General features: G+C 43.3%; 1 protein-coding gene across 1 annotated transcript in view; it reads left to right on the plus strand.

The window, feature by feature from the left end:
• Positions 1-300: 300 nt before the first annotated feature.
• LOC147707981 (amine sulfotransferase-like) overlaps positions 301-13,037 on the plus strand; it is a 226,258-nt gene continuing 213,521 nt past the window's right edge. Inside the window, exons 1-3 of the mRNA XM_086925691.1 lie at positions 301-313; positions 818-1,026; positions 10,362-10,494. Coding sequence (XP_086781817.1) covers positions 301-313; positions 818-1,026; positions 10,362-10,494 — 355 coding nt within the window. The remainder of the gene's footprint in view (positions 314-817; positions 1,027-10,361; positions 10,495-13,037) is intronic.

Raw genomic sequence — 13,037 nt, forward strand, 5'->3', positions numbered from 1 at the left:
AAGGAAAATAATCAACCAAAATTATGAAATGAGGAGCAGGATATCACATGAACTTCTTTCTAGATAACTGTTACCATACAGCTATCATTAACATGTGTCAAATAACACTTTTGACCCTGTGCTTCTTAACCTGTCCTTCCTTGTGCCCTCAAATTAAAACTAGGAAAACATTAACATAGATGTTAACTGGTTTAAGATGTATTAGTATGCTTTATACAATTCTGCTCCTTTTACAAAATGTTCATAAAACTACTAAAGCAACATAAACAAGGGTTCTCTTAATTTTACCAAGAGTTTATCATGAAGCTGTACTGTATGTTCACCAATAGGTGGCCGATTGAGGTCTAAATGGTGCTTTATAAAATCTCGAGCATGATATACTGTAACTTAACAGAAAGCGTAAGAAATATTGACGTAACACAACTTAACATTACTTCACAAGTAATACTTCTACTGGTAATCTACATTGATATAATTTGAATGCCAAATACAATTTATACCATCGCTATCTGCTTAATCAGGGGTCTCCAAACCGGTCCTGGAGGGCCGGATCCATGTCGCATTTTTTAGATATCCCCATTGAGATACATGTAGTAATTTTAAAAGTCTGGCATGGATCCGGCCCTCCAGGACCGGTTTGGAGACCCCTGCACTTAATGGATAATGGTGCATTGTGCCCTCTTGTTATTATATTTTCTGGATTATAAACTCATGGGGGGTACATTATTTTTCCCTTGAAACCGTAGGATGTGGATAAGTTTTGCTCTATACTTCTCCCGGTAACATAAATACTAAACATTCCAAATTAATCTTACAGGGACCGTATGGACACAACAGATTTTAAGTGTGATTTATTATGAAGGGCATCTTAACAAAACAGAAAACCTTCTGTCGATCAATCGTGTTCCTGGTTTTGAATATAATGTAAGAAAAGTAAATTTTGAGCAGCTACCCTCGCCTCGTATTTTTGGATCGCACCTTCCACATTACTTGGCCCCGAAAGGCCTGAAAGACAAAAAGGCAAAGGTAAGAAAAACTGAATTTTTGATGCATAACACTTTGTACTGTTTTGAGCATGGCTTGTTGAAACTGGGATGTTTACTTCTGCATGAGCTGCATTGTGTTTGCTTGTCAAGGCAGATATCCCTTTTGAATAATTCTTTATATTGCTTCAGTCTGTTCAGTATTAGTATTTAGATTTGGCTTAAAAGGAGTTTTAGTCTTGAGTGGGAGAGCAAATGTAGGTATCAAGGACCTCCTGTAGAATAATATAATTTCTAGAACAGGGTAAAAATATAATTCCTAGGCAATGTATAATCTATAACAATAAAGCAGATACAATACAGAAAATGAGTTCAAGAAATGACTTATATATACATAAACAATAATTTGTTATCATAAAAAACGTTAGCATTCAAATACATTACAAACACTAAAAAGTAAAATATCAAAACTTTCTTATACCTCCGTAATTCTCTTAAAATAATTCATCATTCCCTTTATTTGATCACAAAGACAATAAAACAACAACCATGAAAGTATAAGTAAAATGATTGTATAACATCAACCAGTTTATGGTATCTACGTTGATAGTCACATGATAGTCATTCAGTTGACAAAGCAGCCATCCATTTTGATGTTCGAATTTGATTTTGGTACCCAATTTTTAGGTAAGCAGCCAGTAAGTGTTTCGCGAAATCCTGGCTTCTTCAGAGCCAAACATATTGAGATTACTTCTGTTAAGTATCACTTTAACAATATCTGATGTTACTTTTCCCATACAAGTTTCCCATTTATTCACACCAATGATCACAACCTTAGGTTGTTCCATATACAACATCAGATAAACCTTCTATCTCACAGTGAAGCCCATAATCATGCACAACATAACCATAAGTGCATTTTAAAGGAAGGGTTGTATAGAAAAATAACAGTTCAACTTGTTTGAGCAAATACCCATTACAATGTTGGCAAGCCCATCTTTATGAGGTAACAGCGTGTGCTGTCCTTCAAAATGTCAAGGCGATTATTTGCTAACATGGAAATGTATAGCTGACATTGTCAACTGTAAAACTGTCATGAGACAATTACATGAGCTAAAGTATGATGGGTTGGGATGCTAACCCGAGCAATTGCCAATGGTCTGACAAATTGCAAGCATTCCTCCCATCACTTTTTGTGTGTTTCATGTGGGAAACAACCATTACAACACAGTAATTACAGCGCACTACATTTACAACGCAACTGCATTAATATTGCATGTCATTATAACGCATCCATTACAACGCATGTCACTATAACGCATGCCATTACAATGCATGTCACTACAACACATGCAATTACAATGCATTATTGTAAATTGTAATTGTAAATTGTAAAAATATTTGTTAAGCGCGGTTGCTGCCCGTAGGCGTCCAAGCGCTGAGTTGAACCAGAGAGGTGACGGACGGGGGAGCTAAGGTACACAGGATTTGGCAAACAGCAGTGTCTTTAGGATTTTACGGAATGAGAGAAGATCAGAGTTGGACTGAAGTGCGAGGGGAAGATCATTCCAGAGCCTGGCGGTGTTCAGAGAGAACAGCCTACCCCCGGTCCTGGCTCGCTTGACTCTGGGAACGACGGCGAGGAAGGCCTCCGTCGATCGCAGGTTCCTGTTAGGATGGTAGGGGGTGACAAGGTCACTGTTAATAGCTGGGCCTGTTTTCCAAAAGGTGCGGTGCGCCAAGCACAGTGCTTTGAAGGCCACTCTCTGCCTCACTGGCAGCCAGTGGAGACTTTTTAGAGCAGGTCTGGCAGATTGGGTGCGCGAAATTTTCAGCAGGGAGTGTGCTGCACAGTTTTGAACAACCTGCAGTTTTCGGAGGGTCAGCTCAGGTGCCCCCACGTATAGGGCATTGTTCGAGTCCAGGCGGGACTGGATGAGACCTTGAACCGCCACCTTTTTGGCCTCTAGAGGAAGTAACGGGAGAACCTTCCTCAAGATTCTAAGTAGGCCAAAGCATGTAGCAGACAGTTTTGTGGCCTGGGTGGAAAAAGAGAGTTTGTTGTCCAGCCACACTCCCAGGCTCTTCACACTTTCCTTGGGAGTGGGGGGGGGGCCCAGTGCATTGGGCCACAAGGAGGTGAAAGGTACCGGGGAGGTTGGGCCTAGGAGCATGAGCTCCGTCTTTTCTCCGTTTAATTTTAGGGAGGAGTTGATCATCCATCCCTTGACGTCCTCCAGGCACTTTAGCAGATCGACTGGGGAGTGCCTACTGTTCTCCGTAGCCAACGAGACCACAAGCTGGGTGTCGTCGGCGTATGACACGATTTTAATGCCATACGGTTCGACAACACCCGCCAGTGGCCTCATGTATACGTTGAACAGTACAGGGCTCAGGGAGGAGCCCTGTGGCACTCCGCAGCTCAGAGGTTTACTAGAGGACACTGTCTCACCGTCGAAGATCTGAAACGACCTCCCAGACAGAAAGGAGTCAAACCACCTTAGAGCGTCACCTGAAACTCCGATGTTATGGAGACGGTCCAGCAAGGTGGAGTAGCTGACCGTATCGAAGGCGGCACTTAGATCAAGGAGGATCACTGCCACTGATCCTCCCTGGTCCAGTATCCTTCTAGTTTCTTCGGTGACTGCTAATAAGGCGGTTTCTGTACCGTGCTTCGGTCTGAAGCCTGTCTGGGATGTGTGTAGCAGAGAGTGGTCCTGCAGGAACTGAACCAGCTGCGCGTTTATGTACTTCTCTAACACCTTGCTCGCCCAAGGGAGAAGTGAGATGGGGCGATAGCTGGAATGGTCATCTGGATCTAGGCTGGGCTTCTTCAACAGCGCCCGTACCATGGCCTGCTTCCAGGCTGTGGGGACAGAGCAGGCGGATATGGACGTGTTTAGGAGATCCAGGATTACAGGCAGGGTGGCTTTGCTTGCCTGCATCAGGACTTCTGGAGGAGCGGGATCACAGGGGGAACCCGACTTGACTGAACGAGCCACTTTACTTAGAGTGTTGAGGTCAAGAGGAAGGAAATGTTCGAGGGAAGGCTGGTCCGGGTGAAGAGGTGGTCTGGGGGGGAGTGGATTAATCGCATCCGGGGTTGTGGCTGCAGTTGGGAAGGTAGAGTAGATTTTTAGAACTTTGTTGTGAAAGAAATCTGCAAGCTCGTTACATTGGTCCTGGGTTTTATTAGGAGGGGGCGCTGTATTGGCACTGGAGCATTGCTTTATAATATGAAAGATTTCTTTGGGCTTTGATTTCGCTCCTAATATTTTCTCCGAGTAATGTGTTGCCTGGGCCATTCTGATCCCTTCTTTATAGGCTTTGACCGCCTCTTTGTAGGAAGCCTTTTTGTCTGGGAGGAAATCTAAGCGCCAGGCTCTCTCTCGTTGTCTGCAAGTATGTTTTAGCTGTCTTAGAGAGTCGGAGAACCAGGGGGCAGATTTCTGTAGTCTCTTCGAGGAGGATTTGCGAAGCGGGAGGATCGAATCTAGCGAGTGGGTGATCCAGCTTCCGTAGTTGACGTTTGCCACATTGGGGTCTAGGCAGGGTAAAGGGCGAGTGGCGTCCAGTTTATGCAGCCAAGACTCCAAAGGGAGTTTTGACCAATTTCTCCTGATGGTGACTTGGGGAAGTATTTGGGGGGTCTTATGTGTGACCCAGGTGAAAGGGACCAGAAAGTGGTCTGACCATGGAAGGGGGATGGGTTGATCAACAGTTAGATCCAGGCAGTTGCTAAATATAGGGTCAAGTAGGTTGCCTTTTTCATGGGGCGGAGCAGTTGCAGGGCTTCCAGATCCTCTAGCAATTCCTGAGCAATATGGTCTGAAGGGGAATTGAAATGGAGATTCAGGTCCCCTAGGATCGTGTGGTTAGGGGACGACAGAATTCTTTCCGCTATAATTTCTGGAAGGGACCTGTGGAACACTTTTGCAGGCTCAGGGGGGCGATAGATCAGGGTACCTGAGAAGGAGCTATTTGCGTTAAACTCTATGCGGAATGCTACACTCTCGCACTCAGGGATAGTATCATTCCTTACCTTTTATAAGGTAAGGAATGGGAAATAGTAATTTTTAGCCCAACACTATCCAACACTTTCCCTACTGTGGCACTCACTGGAGTGGGAATAGTAATTTTTACCCCTACACTATCCAACACTTACCCTACTGTTGCTAAAAAAGTAATATGCATTGTGATGGCATGTGTTGTAAAATCATGCGTTGTAATGGATGTTGCGATGTAAAACCTGTGTTGTAAAGGCATGCGTTGTAAATGTTTGTGTTGTAACGTGTCCTATTCATGCCTGCAGCCCTTAATCAAACAATATCGAAAATGTCAGATGTCTTCTTCCAGCTCAAAACAAAAAAATATTTGGTGCACTCTTCCCTGGTGTGGTGTAACGCAGGCCAAGACTTAGCCACCATTCTTGCCCTACGCCATTATATATTAAAATGCTATTGTGTGTTAGAAAGAGAATTACATCATATAGCCTTTCCTTTTACATCAGCAAGATTGTCAATAAAATAGATCAATTTGTAAAGTCCTCTCACTTTGCACTCAAAAAAAGAAAACAATCTATATGTTAAACGAATAGGCAGCAATTTGTCAGAACACATCCCCTGATATTTGATGTCTGTCTTTGAAATTTACAGGCATCTTTATTACTCATTCACCTACCAAACCCCAGCATTTTAATGTTAGGGGTTCTGCAGCTGCCCCCCCTCCCCGCACTCCTACTTCCAGCACCTATATCCTTCTTTGACTTTTATACGGCATACACCTTATTTCTTTACTTCTTTACACTTTTCCTTGCCTCCTCCTGGTCTAAGCACACTGTTTCCCCATAGTCAGTGTGTTGCTGTTATTCACTTCTCTCAATTATCCCCTTTGCTTTCCTCTCTCAGCCTCCCTCCAACATCCTGTCTCTAGATCACATACTGTCCCACGTTAGAAGTCTTCCCATTTCTCCTCTATTGCTATATTTTACCTTCACACTTTCACTCCACACGCTCCCATCCACTTATCTCCTAAAGGGCAGGGCACACCACAGACCCAGATGTCAACACACACAACAAATGTGATAACACAAAAGCAATAATTCAAAAGCATCGTTATTGCTTCTTTACCTTTGGAACAACAGCAGGGTTATTTAGGGGGTGCTGTAGCACCCCACTAACCCCTATTTCCAGAACATGTGAACATCCTCTGGACTGCAAACACAGCAAATGTACCCACAAATGGAAAACTCTGCTGTGTTACATGGACTGTGGCAGTAAAGTCAGGCATGACTCACAGTTCCATAACATGAGAGGAGTTGCAGTTTTATGTGATGTGAACTCAGCTCTAAGGCAGTAAAAATGATATTTTCATTTTTTAGGGGCATGTGGAAATAGTGATTTGCCCACAATCACAGGATGTTCAGCAGACGCTGGGACTCTAACCTAGTTACTCAGTTCTATTAAGCTGCTCGATGCGCACAAAGCCCAGGGGAAAGTGTTTTGGTCCCATGTGCTTCCGAGCCATACTTCAGTGCTACGAAGTTCAGGAGATGGGGTGGGGGGCCCTACCCTGGGTCTCACAGTTCTGAATAATGACTGTATGTCCCAGGGCAGGGGGCCCCACACTTGGACCTTGAGGTTTGATCCATTGCTGCACAGCACACGAGAGGGACCTCTGATACCCTGGGGCTCACAGCGCTGGATAAGGGATGTGAGGCCAAGAGATGGGGGCCCCACACTTGGGCCCTGATCCAGCGTATCAAAGCCCAGGGAAAGGGGCCGGGCCACCTCCCCTGACTTAGAAGCGAGTGGTTGCCTATAAACATTGCTTGGCCACCTTCTGCTGGAAAGTACTCAGTGGTACACTTACTTGGGAATTTGCTTTCAGGAGTCAGGGCTCTCAAGCGCGCACCTAAAGACCATCCAAGGCAAAGGCAAAACTATAACTTACGCTATCTGCAAGCTGAACGCCTCCTTATACAGCCCGTCCACATTGGCTATCCAACGAGTACTCAAAGCAAAATTAATGCCGGCCCTAAACTATACTCTTCAAGCATTTCCAGGCAAACTGCATAAAGAACTAGAAAAATTGCATTGCAGAGCCTACACGAGACTATTTCATCTTCCTAGGTGTACTAGAAACACTCTTGTCCGCCTGGAGTTCTCACTCAATCAGCAATACCTGGAAGAGATGGCCGCCCTAAGTAAATACTACTTTTTAACAACGACGGCAAAGGAGAACACTCTTAAGGCAACGCTGAATTGCATCTTCAGAGAACTAGGGAACCCCTGGTCGGCCACTCTCAAGGCGGCGAAGGACCATCTAAATCTCGCCATTGAGTCTTGGAACCCAGAACATGTCAGCTACACTGCCATCAAACACTCCATCAAAAAACAAGTGCGGGCGCAGTCAAGAGAACTGGATCTGGAGTCGTTGGTAAAAAAAGATCCACACGAGTCCTTGTCCCTTCCACATATCCTGCATAATCCCAAACACCATCTTAAACAGGCCGTGGGCCGCGCAGCCCTTCACCAGATCTTAGCGTACTGACTACACCCGCTGCCTCTTAAAGAACTATATGCCTTTGACACGGCCGGCCCAGGTGCCCGGGAATGCAGGCTCTGCAAGTACAAACATGAGTCTTTGGCTCACCTACTATTCTGCTGCCCGGCCCTGCGCACGACCCGCAGCCTCTACCTTAGGCCATTTCTAAGACAAACAGGAATCCGCACTGCAAAGGAGGCGACCATCTACCTCTATACCTTGACAACGGTAAAGCTTATGGCCTCCTTTGGAAAGTTCATTTACCAAACACGAACTCTATTGAAAGCCACGGAGGGCCTCTGTTCATAGAGAACTTGCTGAACTACGCCCCAACTAGACCCTCATGTTCCGCAATCCCGCCCGCTGGGCCGCACAAATTCCTTTGGTTTTAACTTTTGTAATTTTATACCCTCGTATTATGTTCTTAATGTAATGGTTTTGAGTAACCAAACAATAAAGAATTCATTCATTCATTCATTCATTCATTCATTCATTCATTCATATAAACATTGCCCAGCCACGGCTTCTCCCTCCCCTACTGAGCCGCCTCTCCCCACCTATTACTTACTGTTCAGCCGATCCTGAAAAAAAGTGCCATTTGTTGCGTGGAAATGCAAATGGCACCTTTTCAACCAACACAGCCCCACCCTTGACCTGCTCACACACAATAGTATTCCCTGCTGTTTCAAGACCCCTGGCCATTCTTTCCACCCCCCCCCTATGCCCGTAATCCCAGGACTGACAACACGTCTTTACCACTGCTGAGGTTTAGCACCTCATTAGCAAAATGTAAAATTGCGGTGATCGGAGGGGAGGGGCCCCCGGAGGAGCAGATAGCCTGATTTTAATGAAGCCTTTTATGGGGAATGGAGGCCCTATGTGGAGGCCCTATGTTTTTGACCTGAGCGCGAGGCCCTGGGCAGCTGCCCATACCGCCCATGCCTAGCGCCGGCCCTATCTGAACTTTGCCAAGAGTTCATATGAGCTGATAGGCCCGTAAATCAGATTTAGAGCTGAAAACCCCCCCTGCAGGAGGTTTTCGGTGTCTAATTAGCTTCTGTGAGGCAGACCATATTTGCAAATGGTCTAAGAGATTCCCAAACCTCATAAACATAATTTTGCTGAAAACTACTCTCCAAACCATACGAAATTAGAAGAATTGTTTTCCTGCTGGAACTAGACTTTCTTTTGTGAATTATGGGGCATATTAGAAAGAACATCGTTAAAATTATCGCAGTTTTAGCGGCAGGAAACTGCAGCTAAAACAGCAATAATGGGCTTGCTAATATGCGTTATAGAATTCCAATAGGAGCCCAGATTAGATGTCCTGCACATCTAACCTGGGCTTCTATTGTAATTCTATAACACATATTAGCAAGCCCATTATCGCCGTTTAAGCTGCAGTTTCCTGGTGCTAAAACGGTGATAATTTTAACGAGGTTCATGCTAATATGCGCGCAATACACAAAGGAGCCAAGAGGGAAATAAGGGTACGTTTAGGGACAGCCCTCCACTCACTAAGTATCAATACCAAAAAGTCCCTGTACCCTGGACTGGGATTAGTGTTCATCTAATCAAGCATGCTATTCTGCTGGGATCTATGTAATTTAATTCCCCCGCAGACGCCCCCTGAAACTGTCAGTCTAGGCCTGTGACCTCAAACATGCCAATTTGTCTAAAAACACATCATTGTTTCTTTCAACATAAAAACTAAGGGAGATCATCCGAAAGTATTTTTCAACTCAACAAAGTCCACCAGCTTCTGCTCAACTGAAACAGTGCACCATCCACACTTATAGTGAGATAAACCTAGAAAAAATGTGTGGCGAGGAGGTAGGCACCTCACGGGAGAACCCCCTCGGGGCCTTTAGGCATGTAAGTACCAAATTCTTGCCCCTTTCTCATCATCGGTTGCCATACCTCCTCAAAGAAAAAGTGTCCCAACGCAAAACCAAACGTGTCATGTGCATATAAACAGGTGCAAGACGAACAACACCCAAGGATTCACTCCTCGGTATGAAAACAAGAAAAAGTATCTAAAATCAACCGACACACCAAAGTTACAATTTTATTATTAGTTGTGGTGTGTAAGGTGAATTAAAAAGGTTGGTAGCTTAGCCTCGCATACCAATACCCACAGCCAACATGTTTCACTGCCCTACACACTTATTGGCAGATTCATCAGGGCTCACCACTGGGTCGTTGCACTAATATTGGACACTCTCATTTTGGAAAACTTATCCAGCCAAAGCCTCTCGTACCAGCTGGAAAGGAAAGTAATTCTTTGTCGATTATCACATCAATCGTACAAAAGTGGCACCAGGACCGTGAATCATCCCAGGATAATATGCCCCTTTACTCTTTTGGAATATTGTTAATGGAATTTGCTTGTCTGTTCTTCTGCGTACAAAGTGCTAAATCTGGGTGGAGAAGGAATTGCTTTGTTAAAGTCTACTTTCTTTGGTTTCCTGTATAAAGATTTTTAGGTTTGGACATCCCAAGGCAGAAATGTTTATATGCACAATAGTAAAGATACATCTTTTGAGGATCTTCTCTACTACTATTCATTATTTCAGAAAATATACTGGTGATAAAATAACTCTTTCAACATACAATTGTTGGTATTTCATAGCACTTTAATTGACAGAAGTTACTGTTATCCCCATTTGATAGAAGAATGTAGTAAACTTGAATTTTGGGTAGAGGCAGTTCTTCCAGCTGTGCATGTGGTCTGGAAGTGACAGAAACCTCTTCACAAAGTGTGCTTAAATAATTAAGCTTTCTGTAATAAAAAGAATAAAACATGAGCTTGGAATTAATTCGTTTTTGCAGGTTATTTATGTCTTTAGAAATCCTAAAGACAATTTTGTTTCACACTATCATTTTATCAATATGTTTAAAGAACTTGAAGAAAAGCCGTCTGAAAATCTCGAGGAATTCTTTGAGAACTATCTGACAGGAACAGGTAATTTTATTGGGCAAGAAAATGCCATTTGAACATTCTGTATATTCAAAGAATGAGTAAGAAAATGACAGCTTTCTCTTAAAGAATAAAACAAGTTCAATATCTAGCCTTGTTTCATAGGATGAAGATAATTTAAAGGAAATGTACACATTGATTCTGAAAGAAAATGCAGCTTCTTTTGCATAATTTTCAATTATTTATTCAGTGTGAAGGCTGGATTTTGCATTTTACCCCACCCTTTTGTGATTCTTGGCAAATTTGTTTACTACCCTGTTGCTCAAGTTGTAAATATTTTTTGTAAGTAGGTGTTATTGAGTAAACAGCTGTATTGCCTATTACTGTCAAAGTAACATGTTTCCATCCCCCCACAACTAATGTGCATTCGAGCCTCAGTTTTTATTACGTTATATTCTGCAGATCCGGAGCAGGTCGTACTACATTTTTTCACTTACAAAAGATGCAGATAATGGATTTGATATGCTGCCTAAGCAACTTAGCAAATATTCACCTGCCTTTCATATTCCCTACTTCCTTGCTCTTCCTTCTTGAGGCGAAACATCTCTAAAGAATGCCCCGGTAATGCAAAACTTCAGAGCTTCACCCCTACTTATCACAGTTCCTCTGCTGCCCACCTTGGGTGATCAGGCTGTGCCTCTGTCTGGCTGCTAATCACCCTGATCAGAGGCTAGTAGAGGGTCGCGGGTGACAGTAAGGATCTTCACTATTGAGTTTGTACAATGTTTTATGTGTTGGAGCTGGGAGGAACTAATTGCATAGCAAGCTGCAGAAAAACAATCTATTGAAATATTGAAACGCCATTCTAATCTGGGAAACAAGACTGGCATATAACAGATGTGCTCCTGCCCCATTCCCATAATCACTAGCCTCCCAGTAATTCTGTGACCAGCTAACATAATCACAGCCATTGTTCTCAGGGGAAGGTGAGGTGGTGCCCAACTCAACACCTCAATAAATATAACATTTAAAGACAACATCTGAATCTATAGAACCACTAAGGACTATTTGGCATATTGCAAGTATACAGCAAACAAGGGCTAGGGCTTATCAATCCAAAAGAGTCGGATCCTCGTGACAGGGAAAAGTGGCAAATTGGAACTTATTTAACATTATGGAAAGTGTAATTCTAGTATGGATCTTAGATTAAATTCATAATGGGAAAGAAGGGGTCTCAACATTACTTAACTGGGAGGGGAATCGAGGAATATCATCTGAATACGTGGATGGTCCATGAAGTTTGGTCCCTGTGATGAGGACAGTATTTAACTTTGGGTGGCAGTTGTTACCCTCTCCACCCCCACCACTGACATATCCAGCAGAAGGTAAATCGATCTAGATGAAATAATTTGCTCAGTAAACACTTAACAACTCTTCAGTCATTTGGAATGAAAGTTTCCCTATTCAGCTTCTTACAACCTAAAGGTAAGCATTTAAAAGGAGACTTGGGTATGGTAACAAGGTTAGGCATCTGATTTAGACCTGAAACCCTGGGCAAGTGGGCAAGCATCTTCTTTTGACAATGACATAAATCTTTGTACAAACAAAAGCCCCCATTTAGAAAATTTAAAAATTGCTACACCCATTTTTTTGAGATAGAGGATCAATCCACAGCACAGAGCGTATCCGGATATTATAATGCATTGAGCCACCATACACATATTTTCAACAGCTGTGAAACATCCAATCTATCCACTGGTCTGAGCCCAAGCCAATATGGGCTAAATAAAGTGCCAAGATTCAAAAATGAAAATTATGCTGTTCCTAAGAGGTAATGTGTAAGAGTCAGGGAGGCCAGGACCAACTTAATGTGCACAGAATCACGTTCTCATAGCTCGTGCTCATTCACATTGTTTTACATGTACCACTTTCAACAATTGTAACCCTATCCCTGTGACACAATTTGACTGCCCATGTATACTAAAGCACACATCAAGTTGTGAGATAAATCACTTGACTGTACAGTGCTGGATTTGCTATAAAATTAAACAGATAAGATCAAAGGGCAGAGAGCGGCCCTCAGGTGATGGCCATGTGGTGTTTAGCTGAGGGCTGCACAGGGATAGGGTTACAATTAAGTGATGTTAGTGCCACTTCCTTTCGTTTCTGTTTCTCTCCTTTTAGTCAGTCTCACATATGAGCAATGCCTTATTCGTGACCTACCGGGTACTGTTGAAGTCTGGTTAGTCTACAGAATTGGGCGAGTCCCCGTCTAAGAACTTCTGCTGCAGTACTGAAGTGCCACAAGGGCTATAGTTCACATTAGCCCACTGGGGGCACTCACTACATGTCACTGTTTTAACTGTTTTTAGAGTCCTCAATCCAACTGCGTTTATTGTTCACCACTATTGATAAGAAGTCAGGGTCACCAAAAGACTATACCTGTTTTTGTTGTGTACCATATCCGCCTGAATGATATCACATGTTGTCTCCCAGTACAGGTAGATCCAGGTCTAAACAGGTATACTAACAAGTAGATAATTGGTTGATGTGAGGATGGTTTCATGTCACTAAACATTTAAGTGCAG

The sequence above is a fragment of the Lissotriton vulgaris genome, chromosome 6 (genome assembly GCF_964263255.1).
Source record: "Lissotriton vulgaris chromosome 6, aLisVul1.2, whole genome shotgun sequence".
Classification (NCBI taxonomy): Eukaryota; Metazoa; Chordata; class Amphibia; order Caudata; family Salamandridae; genus Lissotriton; species Lissotriton vulgaris.